This window comes from Stegostoma tigrinum, chromosome 20 (assembly GCF_030684315.1).
Source record: "Stegostoma tigrinum isolate sSteTig4 chromosome 20, sSteTig4.hap1, whole genome shotgun sequence".
In the NCBI taxonomy this organism is placed as follows: Eukaryota; Metazoa; Chordata; class Chondrichthyes; order Orectolobiformes; family Stegostomatidae; genus Stegostoma; species Stegostoma tigrinum.
The window spans coordinates 6,182,379-6,194,677 of record NC_081373.1 but is presented as its reverse complement, the minus strand read 5'-3'; the positions used below and the strand labels follow the sequence as shown (position 1 = coordinate 6,194,677).

General features: G+C 40.2%; 2 protein-coding genes across 5 annotated transcripts in view; one reads left to right on the top strand and one right to left on the bottom strand.

Moving 5' to 3' along the window:
• lzts2a (leucine zipper, putative tumor suppressor 2a) overlaps positions 1 to 10,690 on the top strand; it is a 232,854-nt gene extending 222,164 nt beyond the window's left edge. Inside the window, exon 8 of the transcript XR_007249549.2 lies at positions 9,736 to 10,690. The gene's annotated coding sequence lies outside the window, so the exon portion shown is untranslated. The remainder of the gene's footprint in view (positions 1 to 9,735) is intronic.
• pdzd7a (PDZ domain containing 7a) overlaps positions 9,496 to 12,299 on the bottom strand; it is a 113,131-nt gene continuing 110,327 nt past the window's right edge. For all 4 annotated transcript variants that reach the window (XM_059652948.1, XM_059652952.1, XM_059652951.1 and 1 more), the window contains one exon: positions 9,496 to 10,662. In XM_059652948.1, coding sequence (XP_059508931.1) covers positions 10,519 to 10,662 — 144 coding nt within the window. In that variant the 3' untranslated portion in view covers positions 9,496 to 10,518. The remainder of the gene's footprint in view (positions 10,663 to 12,299) is intronic.

Here is a 12,299-nt window from a genome sequence, read left to right as displayed (position 1 = left end):
CAACCATCATGTCAGACTGGACCACGTAAACAACAATGGAGACAGACCAACAGTGCTTCATTGGAGGTGCACTGATAATGTTACCTAGTATAGTGATGAAATGTCTACAAACCAACCTGCCAGCTCAGCCAGCAAATCAACAGCCATGTTTTATTGTGTTAAAGGTGCTACGTAAATATAAGTTAGAGTAAATAATCTCAGAGTTGTCATAGCACAGAAGGAGAACACTCAGCCCACTGAGCCTCTGCTGGCTCTTGGTAGAGTTATTTAACTCGTTCCATACGTTGGCTGTTTCACCATTTCATTCCCCTAGCACTTAGCCAATGACCTTTTGAATACGACATTAAACCTTAGATTTTGCCTGTCTTCAGTGGTTTGTTGAAGATGAAGACCCTAGCCCATCACAGGGTAATAAATGGTGACCCAGCCAGTGACTTATGACCCACGGATACATGAGAAAAAAAATACCTTCTCAGGATCTTTGAAGCAGAGAAGTGATTTTTTTTTCTGGGCCAATGTTTATTCTTCAGTGAATATCACAGAAACAGGTTAGCTCATCATGTATTTAATTCCTGCTTGTTGAACATTGGCTGTTACTAAGTACATTCTGGGAGTGTAATGAGTCACTCTCCTTGAGATACAGGGGGTAGGGGGGAACAGAAGTGAACTCACAGCCAAAGGTCTTCAGGAAGCAACTCAGGTGTCATAGCACAAGTCAGTGTTCATTCAGCCCATTTACCTCCTTGAGGGGGTAGTAGTTGGATGGCAGCCTAATTTCCTGTACATTATCCTCACAACTATATTAAGCAATAATGTAGAGTTTACTACTGGGAGGGAAAAAAAACACCAATACAGAGACAAACACAGTCATGCTTTAAATTGGCTGAGACCATAAAGTCTGGGATTCTATAATCCTTTTCACTTCTCCCTGCCTCTTTATTTTATCTGTAAACTATGTAGAGTCATACAGCACAGAAACAGCCCCTTCAGTCCAACCAGTCCATGCCCACCATAATCCCAAACTAAACTAATCCCACCTGCCTGTGCTTGGCCCATATCCCTCCAAACATTTCTTATTTGTGTACTTATCTAAATGTCTTTCGCTATAAAAAAAGCCAAAATAACAATCTTCTACTTCTAAAATGCAATAACTATAAGAAACTGAGAAATAAGCTTTCAATCTTAAGAGCAACTGCAAGACCCACAGTACTCTCAGTCAATCATTCTTTTTTACATCTTTGTGCCAGCTCTTATTCATCAATCCAAATTGCTCCTTCTGCAGCTTGGTGTCAGATTCTGTCTGGTAACACTCCTGTGAAGTGATTTGAGATGCTTTACTATGTTAAAAGTGCTAAATAAAACAAGCTGTTGTTTATATATAAAACTCTCAAAAATGGATGCAAAGGATGCTATCTCCCATAACATACAGGAGTATAAAACATTATCATGGCAGGTTAATGCACTCACATCAATCACAAACATTTACCATCTATTGCCTTTGTCAAAACACCTGCCACCAGAAAACCATATTAGTGAAAACAACATAACACACTCCCATTTTCTCTACCAAGATATATTTTACTAACACCAGCACAGGCTAATTTTGTAAAAATACTTCGGTTTATGGCTCATAATATTACAGTAATATCAGGATGTGCTAATTCTATACAATATATAAAAATGATTTTGAATTGCTCTGCATTTCAGTATAACAAAAAAAATTAAATTTATTTCTGGCTCCTATTAAGAGTTGCAAAGATGGAGATGACTTTTCCAATACAAATTATTGAGAACAACAAGTGTCAGTGGGTGTACAATTAACCAGACTCCAATCCCGTTATCTTAATGAGAGTCTTAACCATTATCATCTGACTTCACAAATTGGGTTATGGTGCAAAGGTAACTTCAATCTATATGTTTTTCTATATTTCTTTCTTTATTCGTTCACAGGCTGAGAGTATCACTGACCAGGCAGCATTTACTGCCCATCCCTAATTGCCCAAGGGCAGTTAAGAGTCAACCACATTGCTGTGGGTCTGGAGTCACATGTAGGCCAGACCAGGTAAGGATGGCAGTTTTCTTCCCTAAAGGGCATTAGTGAACCAGATGGGTTTTTCCCCAACAATCAACAATGGTTATCATTAGTCTAAATTCCAGATTTTCATTGAATTCAAATTCTACCATCTGCTGTGGTGGGATTTGAACCCAGGTCCCTAGAACTTTATTTGGATTAACAGTCAAGAAATAATACCACGAGGCTGTGGCCTTCCCTTGATAGGCTACGTCAGCCAGAGTCAGAACATTCAGAGTTCAGGTCCCGTTCCAGAAGCTTACAGAAAAAGTCTAGGTTGTGACTTCAGTATGTTGCTGAGGTGTTTCCTACGTTGCAATAGTGACCACCAATGTTCCTTCTCACTCATGTGGCTGTGCAGCAATTCAGAAGTCAACGTGTAGACAGATCATTCATGCATTCACCTCTTCATTTGATGTTTCACAGTCATGTTGAAAAAATGTAAAGGTCCCACACACTTAAATGAATAGGCCTCTCACACAAAAGGATCATTGGGAACAAGCACTTCATTGGCTATAAAGTGTTTTGGGGTGTTTGGAGGTCGTGAAAGGTGGAATATCAATGCATGTTTTTTTCTGTAATGCTTTGTGGTCTGTGGCCTGGTTTTAACACAATCATAGAAGTGTTATAACACAGAAAATAGGAGCAGTAAACCATATGGGGCTTTGAGGCTGCTGTGCCATTCAATATGATCATGGCTGATAATCTAATTCAGTCTTTCTTTCACTCTGTACCCTTTGATCTCTTCAGCCCGAAAAACTATAATCTAACTCCTTCTTGGAAACACTCAATGTTTTGGCCTCAACGGCTTTCTGTGGGAAAGAATTCTTCTCTCACCATTTTCTGGGTGGAGATATTTCTCCCAAGTCATGTGGCCCATTGTGTCAGTTTTATTTTGCTTTCCTGCTTAACTGGCTTGTACCTGCAACTCGGTGGACATAAGGCACAAATCTGTCACTCCCTTGGATTGCTGTACCTGGAGATGAAGGGAGTGATTGTATGCATTGAAAGGGTGAGTGAGAATGTTATGTTGGATGGGGCCTGGAAAAGAGGATTGGGCTGTTCAGTGGTGGGTAACTTTGGGGATGAGGGTGAAAAAAAAGTTAGAGACTACTAGTGGAGTCATAGCCATTAGCATCATCTTAAAGGGATATGATTTTAGGACAACTGAGTACAGAATCTGCCCCAAACCCAAAGGAGAACAATCCAGAAAAAGTGACCAAGATAAAAATGGAGAGCAGTTTTGAATCCTTGTTCTCCATCCTTCCTCGATCATCAAATGGGATTCTGAACCACTGACTCCAGCCACTCAGGTAGTTCCCCTATCTCTGTGACCCAGTGTCCACTCCACTCAGTCATCCGCAGACTCTCCCTCTTGTCTTTGTCTGTTCCCTCATCACTCAGCCTCCATCCCTGTCCTTCCCTATCTGTTGCACCACCTCCTCCCAGAACCCACTGCCTTCCCCCCTGTGTAAATGGTCAGTTTCTCAACAATACACTGCACCCTGCTAACAATGAATGGTACATTTGGTTGATCTGTGAGCTACACTACATGTGGTTGACTGATATAGAGCACAGTTCTCAGTGAGATTTATGTGTTTTCCTGGGAATGATGAGTACAGAGTAGCTCCTGCCTCATTGACAGGAGACAGATGTTATTGGTACCTTTATATCACAAACAGCTGATACTTAAACTTGAGACAATATAGTGAAACTTTGAATTATCTCTCCAACATTGTCATTCAGTAGGATGCAGGGCTAGGCCCATGTGCCAACTCTCCCATTGTAACCAATGTACCACAGAAGACCAAGGCTTTTTGCACAGGGACGGAGATCTGGAGGAGGACATGCTTCACACCTGATTTTGCACTTCTGCTAGTCACCTCAAGTAGTGTTGGCACAGACCCAGAATCACATGGCTGCTTTCTGTCTCCCTCAGGCTAAGCAATGATAAATCAGATAAAGCAAAGCAAAAAAAAAAGTAGGTACATGGGAAGGGATGAAGTAGACCACATAACAACGAAAATACATAAGGTTGGCCCCAACGGAAGAAAATGTAGGGGTTATAAGTGTTCTTAAATGAGCTGTAGAACTATTCATTTCAATTTAAATTTTTATCTTATATCCCATCCTTGTACAATTTAGGCCGTGATCCCCAATGGAATTCAACTTATTTTACTGAATTTATAAAGCAGGTGCAGCTGTGACTGGAAGTGTTCAGGGGCTGTTATCTATCTTTGTAAATGTTACAGAAATCTGACAGTGTTATTAAAGAGAGTGCACAGAAAATATATGTTCAGTCCTTCTGTCAGCAACAATGTAGTGTTCAGGGTTCTTCATTGTCTCACCTTTAATAAGTCTTCTAGGTCTAGACATTTTTTTGCACATTTTTCATGTTTTATTTGCATTTAGGCATGCTGTTTGATGTTCCCCATAGAACATACTTAATTATAGCAGATGCACTTCCTTTCCAAAGACTGCTTCAGATCAGGGAAAAATATACTTATTTCTTTCACTATTATTTTATTTCAATGAATACATTTTTTAAAAAATGATAATTGTTTCAAATTAACTGCTTTTTATTTAGTTAAAGGAAGTGATGGTCGAGTGGTAATACCGTTGGGCTATTAATGGGGCTATTAATCCGGAACCCCAAGCTGAATAATGGCAGATGGTGAAATTTTAAGGGTGGCGTGGTGGCTCAGTGATTAGCACTGCTGCCTCCCAGTGCCAGGGACCCAAATTCAATTCCAGCCTTGGGTGACTGTCTGTGTGGAGTTTGCATAGTGTCTGTATAGGTTTAGCAAGGTTACTCCCTATGAGTTCCATGAGTATGACCAAGTGGACAGTGAAGGGATATTGATTATATTTCCAAGCCCGGATGTTGAATGGCTTGGATTAATATTTGTATATGGTGGTGTTCCCATATATTTATATGTATTTAACCTATGCAGGGTTAGGGATGGGGAAATGAGGGAAGATGTTGTGGGCAACAGTGAGAAAATCAGAGCATGAGTCTTGGTCGGAGATGGGTGCAGTAGCAGAGATAGAAAGAGAATGTGAGGTAGCAGACAGAAGATGGTAGCATCTGAAGGAGTGGAAAATGTTTTTGAACTTCTTCGAACAATGCTGGCCATTCCTTCAGGCATCTGAGACTGCACTAATCCAGGCAACAACTTCAAACCAAGCTGGCAGGGTCTGGTGATGTGGTCTACTCTGCTGGTTCTGTGGGAAGAGGAGTTTCTTTCTCTGTACTATACCATCCAGTAGGACCTCCAGGTCCCTGTACACAAAGGAGGGTGCTAGTTACCCCTTATCTCCATGATGAGGGCAAAAGTCATGAACCTGTGGGGCAGCTTCAAACTGACAATGCTTGACAAGCATACACCAGCCTTTTCAAGAGGCCACCAGTGCCAGGCATTTTTGAACATCCCAAGGGCTAAATGTAATATCTCAAAATTTGCACCGAGCTGGGTGGAAGGTTGAGCTGTGAGGAGGATGCAGAGATGTTGCAGTATGATTTGGATAGGCTGTATGAGGGGCAAATGCATGGCAGATGTGGTATAATATCGATTAAATATGAGGTTATCAATTTTGCGAGAAAGCAAATTATTATTCGAATGGCTGTAAAATGAGAGGGGAATGTTCAGTGAAACCTGGGTGTCTTCATGCATCTGTTGCTGAAAGAAAGTACACAGGTGCAGCAGGGAATAAAGAAGGTAAACTGTAAGTTGGCTTCCATTGTGAGAAGAATCAAGTAGAGGAACAGGTGAGGCCACACCTCGAATATTGTGTGCAGTTCTCTGAGGAAGGATGTTCTTGCGATAGAGGGAGCACAACAAAACCTTATCAAATTGATTCCTGGGATGTCAGGACTGATGTACGAGGAAAGATTGTGTCAGTGAGGACTGTATTCAGTGGAGTTTAGAAAAATGAGGGGGATCTCATAGAAATCTATAAAACTCTGAGGAGTGGATAGGTTGGATGCGGGAAGGATGTTCTTAATTATCACAGTTTAAGGATAAGGGATAAGCCTTTTAGGACTGAGATGAAGGGAGATTTCCTCACCCAGCAAGGGGTGATTCTGTGGAATACCCCCCATGTTGAAGCCAAAATATTGTGTTTTTAAGAAGGAATTAGATATGGCTCTTTTGGCTAAAGGGGTCAAGGGATGGAGTGGGGGCAGGATTAGGGTATTGAGTTCGATGATCAGCCATGATCATCTTGAATGGGGGAGCAGGATTGAGGGGCCAAATAGCCTACTACTGCTCCTATCTTCTATATTTCTATGTTTTTGATCAGTAAGTACTCTGGGCTACAGCCAGTGGGAGAATCAAGTTAGGCTCAGCTGGGAGGGGTTACAGAAAGGCCTGTTAGGTAGTTAATGAAGACAGTTTGAGGTAGCGAGTTTTGAGAAGATTTGGAGCTCAGGTTGTGTTTCTGGATGTGAGTTTGCTCGCTGAGCTGGAAGGTTAGTTTTCAGACGTTTTGTCACCATTCTAGGTAACATCATCGCAGGAAATGACATCACCAACCCAAGGAAACCTAAACAGATAAATAGAAAGCGGGACATAACACCAGCGCTTCACCGGAGGCTCACTGATGATGTTACCTAGAATGGTGACGAAACGTCTGAAAACTAACCTTCCAGCTCAGTGAGCAAACTCACATCCAGAGAGTTAGAGGTGACAGCATGAGAAAATTAACTAGGCCTTAAGGAGAGAAACTCTCCATGAACTTCCACAAATTGGAACATTGCCAATACAGAGTGAGATTCAGCCCAGAGTTTATGTTTCAGGTTGATGATCTTTCAGAAGAACGATCAACAATAGAAATCTGAAAGAATGTGATAAAATTATTTATATTAAAAGCAAACTTCATCTCAGCACACCCAAGTTTCTCCACTTGCAGTCTAGTGTTAGTCAGGTGAAACACTGATAATTTAGTAGGCAGAGATAACAAGGTGTAGAGCTGGATGAACGCAGCAGGCCAAGCAGCATTGGAGGAGCAGGAAAGCTAATGTTTCGTGTCTAGACTGTTCTACTATCTGTGTATTTAATAGGCATTTTGTTTGTAAGCCTTTCCCTTATGTTACTCAGAACTCAGATGAGTTGAAGCATTATCAATGATTGAAATCACATCAAAACCAGCTACACCAATGCCATGAGATAATGGGAACTGCAGATGCTGGAGAATCTGAGATAACAAAGTGTGGAGCTGGATGAACACAGCAGGCCAGGCAGCATCTCAGGAGCACAAAATGATGAAGGGTCTAGGCCCGAAACGTCAGCTTTTGTGCTCCTGAGATGCTGCTTGGCCTGCTGTGTTCATCTAGCTCCACACTTTGTTATCTTACACCAATGCCATATTTTATTTAACAATGAGCCAGCTGGTGAGTTAGATCACAATAGTTTTTGCTATTTTATCTTCTAGTGGAATAAAGCTAATACACAAAATGAAGGCACTTTTGTGACAGATTATCAAGGGCTACTTGCAGGACACAGTTAACAGTAGGATCTGATTGCACAGCTGCTATATACCACAATGCAAATAAAAATGTATCTTTGGTTAAAGATTGGATTATAAACAAATTCAGATAATTCTGCAAGTGTTTAAAACAGTAACCTTAAAAACATGGCCAATAATACCCACTGGACAGAATGAACTTGGAACTTGAAAATAACATGTCAATCACAGCATTTTATTACTAGCTTTCTTCAAAGATCTTTCTGGATATATTAGGAGGCACTTACATTTGATATGTAGTCCCATGATCACAATGCCACTGCACTGTATACTGCTGTTCTTTGTTTATAGCAGAGCTGCTGCTCGAAAGATCCTACTGTTGAGATAAGTAGGAATGACAGCAGTTCATGAGAGCCATAAAAATGTGATTTTCTGATGTACCTGGAGGTCAACCAGCTTAATACTGAAGAGTACTATTAATGACAGACCAAACTGCTCTGCATTGTTAATAGCACCGGCTTAATGTAAAAGTGCCTATGCCCTATCAAGCGTTCAGGACTGTTTACTTAATGTTATGAATTAATGTGCATGTATATAGCCTGACAAATGACCAAAGACAGAATGATGTAAGTGGGTAAACTCAGTGTTACCAGTGCTTTCACTCAGAGATGATTGTGCTATGTCTTACTGTGGGCATTGGAAAATAAATGAAAAAGGGCAGTCAATTTGACTGAGAAAAATTTGAATGTTTGCTGTGGCTTATCAAGTCTAATTTAAAAACACAAGTCCGCGAGCACAGATTTTTACACACATGCAGTCGTGCTGTTAATAAAAAAAAATTACACCATCATTTATAACCAAATACATGCATATCTTTGCATATACAATATATTACTACAACATGATTGATGGAGAAGCTCAGCAGGTCTGGCAACATCTGTGAAGAAAAATCAGAGATAACGTTTCAGGTCCAGTAACCCTTCCTGAGAACTGGACCCAAAACATTAACTCAGATTTTTCTTCACAGATGCTGTCAGCCTGCTGAGCTTTTCCAGCAACTTCTGTTTTTGTTCCTGATTTACAGCATTCACCGTTCTTTCAGTTTTTACGATTGTCTGGGGTTTGAATTGAGGAAGCCTGAACCAAACAAGATTCACTTATCTGTATTTTCTTAGTTGTTCACATTTGTCCAATGCTTATTCTCAGTACGATTTGTGAAAAAGAGTAGCACAATTTGGGGTGACGTTGTTAAAATTTTGGATTTGAACAATAATCCGGAATACGTAATTTGAAGTGATTGAATACAAGGTGAAGGACAATGTTCCCGCTGTGCTATGTGGCTGCACAATAACCTAAAAGGTTCCTGCAGAAGTTGTGTACAAGTCAGCCCTTCAAGTTACTGTGCATGCCAGACCATGCAGAAAACATTGATGGACCACATACACTTAAATAAAACTCCAATGAACTCCAAAAACATTAGGGGGTATATTGGTGACAGGGGTTAGGGGGGTGTGGTATCTTCAATTTATGATGGATAAAATGTGACTTAATCTATATTAATAAAGTACATTAAATCTATGCTATCCAACATGCTTGGGAATGATGGTGACAGTTAATCAAATATGTCAGTTAATGGGGAGTCCCATCACTCCAGACACATGACAAGTTGCCCCACTTATTGTTGAGGGGGGTTATGGAGAGATAGGACATAGCTGGGCAGTCAAGGGTCCCAGTACAGCAGGAAAACATAGTAAAATCTCCACAACTGAAGATCAGACTGACACAGCTGACATAAAGACATTCAGATCAGTTATTAAAAGAGCATTGTGCTATCAGTTTTACTGATTGTTGCTTCAAGCAGTAAATTGTTGTTCAGACACAATAACCAAAACTGACCAATAATTTACTTATTTTAATGTAAAATCTAAAAGCAACTTCTTCAGATTTATGATCAACTATTATCATTACTAGCATTTAAAAAAATGCATTGCCTGAATACAGGAAATGACTGTGTATTTTAGAAAGAATCAAAGCTACCAGGTATTCCAGTTAGTAGAAAAATTTGGTTGGTACAGTCACATAACACACAGTTTACTGTAATAATTTAAATGTAAAAAGACACAGATCAAGTGACCTTATGATGTGATGTTCTGCAATTTCCACCAAGTTATGACCTGTACATTTTCTTTTTCTAACAGTGGTAAACCTTTCATCTTGGCAGTATCACAAAGATTTTATGCAGATACTGCATGAGTTACAGGGAAAAAGTGCATGGGAGTGAGTTGGACTTTACAGAAAAGCACCAAGTTACTTGAATCCTCTTCCACTTATGTCAGTGAAAAGCAACAGCTTCTCAGTACTACAGTTACAAGAAGTTTTCTGCAGTAGTCTGGATAGTTCAAGGAGAAATATTAGTGAAAAATTATGACATTATCTCAATATCCAACTGTTCTTCTAAACCTGAGGGAATGGAAACTTACAAAGTGCAGTTTGGAGATGCCACAACTGTGCCATAGTCATTTGCAGCAATTATTAAAAACAAATGAAAATCCCTGGCAGTGCAGTTGTGTAGAATTCTTGTGCAAAACGAAATGGTACATTAATGTTGCAGATAAATCATGTGATGAACGTAAAGGCAAACACTTTAAATAAATGGTGCATTGTAATGAAAATGAATACGTTCTTTATAAAATAATTTAATGGTCATCTGAAGAAGGAACTGTGTCATATTCTGTTTTGGGATATGTACGTTGAGAAAGTAATGATCCATTTACTTGTTTTGAATAATGAAGTAAAACAGTGTCCATTCACTGTTTGAAATCTTTTGTAAATTTGTTTTAAAATCAGCTGTAAAGTGGGTCAGATTTCAAATGAATTGAAGTGTTGTTGAAAGACACGTGATTTGTTTAAAAATGCCTGTATTGTGTGATCATCTCAGTTTATAAGTTAACAGTCCATCATGGTCCTAAATGATTTAGTCTTCAGTTGCTCTTAGGTACCTTAACAACCAACACCATTGGATCTAGCGATTTGTTACTGTAAGATCGTCGAATTATGTCCACTGCTTGTCGATGTGTGACATTTTGCAGGCTTTTTCCATCAGCTGAAACCAATTCATGACCAGCCTATGACAGGGGAAGAAAACAGCACAATTACTGGTCAATCCAATTGAGCATCCAAAACAATAGGATGCATGCTATATGTCATTTTGTTGTGTTTTCTTAAATGGCAATTATCCAGGCCTGATGCTGAATTGGAAGGGCCTTCGGAGTTCAGGGAGTACTGCACTCACTAAAGTGCAACAAACCTGACTTTGCCAGAGTTTTCAGGATTCAATCTAATTATTTATATATGGCAAACTATGGATGGGCCCCTGGGGCAGGGGTTTTTCAAAGAGAAGAGGGTGGGAAATCACAGCTTACAGTTGTCAGCATGATCACAGCACACTTTTGTTTTCCTTCATTCTCATTCATCAGATACTTTTAGCTGCTGAGTTTAAATGAATTCTGGTTCCCTTTTATGTTTATATGTTATGGTCTGATATCTATGTGTTGCAAAGCATTCAGGATAACGAATCACCATTTTTTTTAACAATACCTGTGCTTGGTACTATCCTGGAACCTTCCTCATCTCAATAAATCAGCTGTATAATGCTCTACTGTAACTCACTTTAGTCTTTGCCAAAATAATTTGTGAAATAGTATTACGGAAGAAAACAATAACAACATCAAAACATCCTTTCAGAAGTTGTCAAATTTCTACTTCTATCATAAAGAAATAAGTAGGTCACTCGTGATAATAAAGATTATCAATTTTGATCATTTATTTTAGTTCACCAATTACAGAATTACCTTTCTTCTAATATTGTAGACAAATTAGGCAGAATTTAGTGGAGTCCATTAGAGTAGGCATGATAGAGATGGGGGTGAGCCAGCAGAATCAGGTGGGTATTCCTATATTCAGTTCTCACTGACAAGGAACAGTCCCTCATCTGTTGAGAGGGTTGGGGGAGCACTTGATGTGGTAATACTACCCACAAGCAGCAGGATGTCAATTAGGCTCAACACTGATTGTGTTGTAACAGCAATCATCCTGAGCCCAGCAGGCCTGATTTAACATGACTCATATGGCATCCAGCACCTCCTGAAAGCCATCTGGAAAACCATCAGGAATTTTTCTACTGACGTAGGGAAGAATAGGCCGTGGTGTCGCTCAATCACACATATGCAGTTTCCTTTCAAGCAACTCTGCATCAGCAGGGGAAGGGGGAAGGGGGAGGTTGTGTCTGTGTGCCCCTCATTCACATCTACTAAGTTCCTGGCTAAGGGAGCGTGCATCAGAAAGCTGGGTGGGGTTTCGGGAGAGGTGGGGGAAGAGAGCGGTGGGACCATTGAAAGCCACGCCATTGGCCTTGTCTCTGAGACTAGACCCCATTCCCCCTTAACAGTGACCTCTTCCTCACAATCCCTATTCTGCCCAAACTTATCTGTCTCCAGAAGTCTAGTCCGATCATTGCTGAAGGCCTCAATGCAGTCTTGTCAATACTGGATAGCTGCATCTGATTGATTGCTTGCTCTTGGGAGGTGAGACTGATGTCTGACTGTGGCCTTGAATTATGTCTGGGAGTGGCAGCCTGATGAATCCAAGTAAGTACCAGATCATACTTAATGGCACAGAGCCTCCTGGAGAGATGCAAGGCAAGGTCACCATCCAACGGACTACACAAACTAATTTCTGGCCATTGTCTCAAATGGTTCAGATT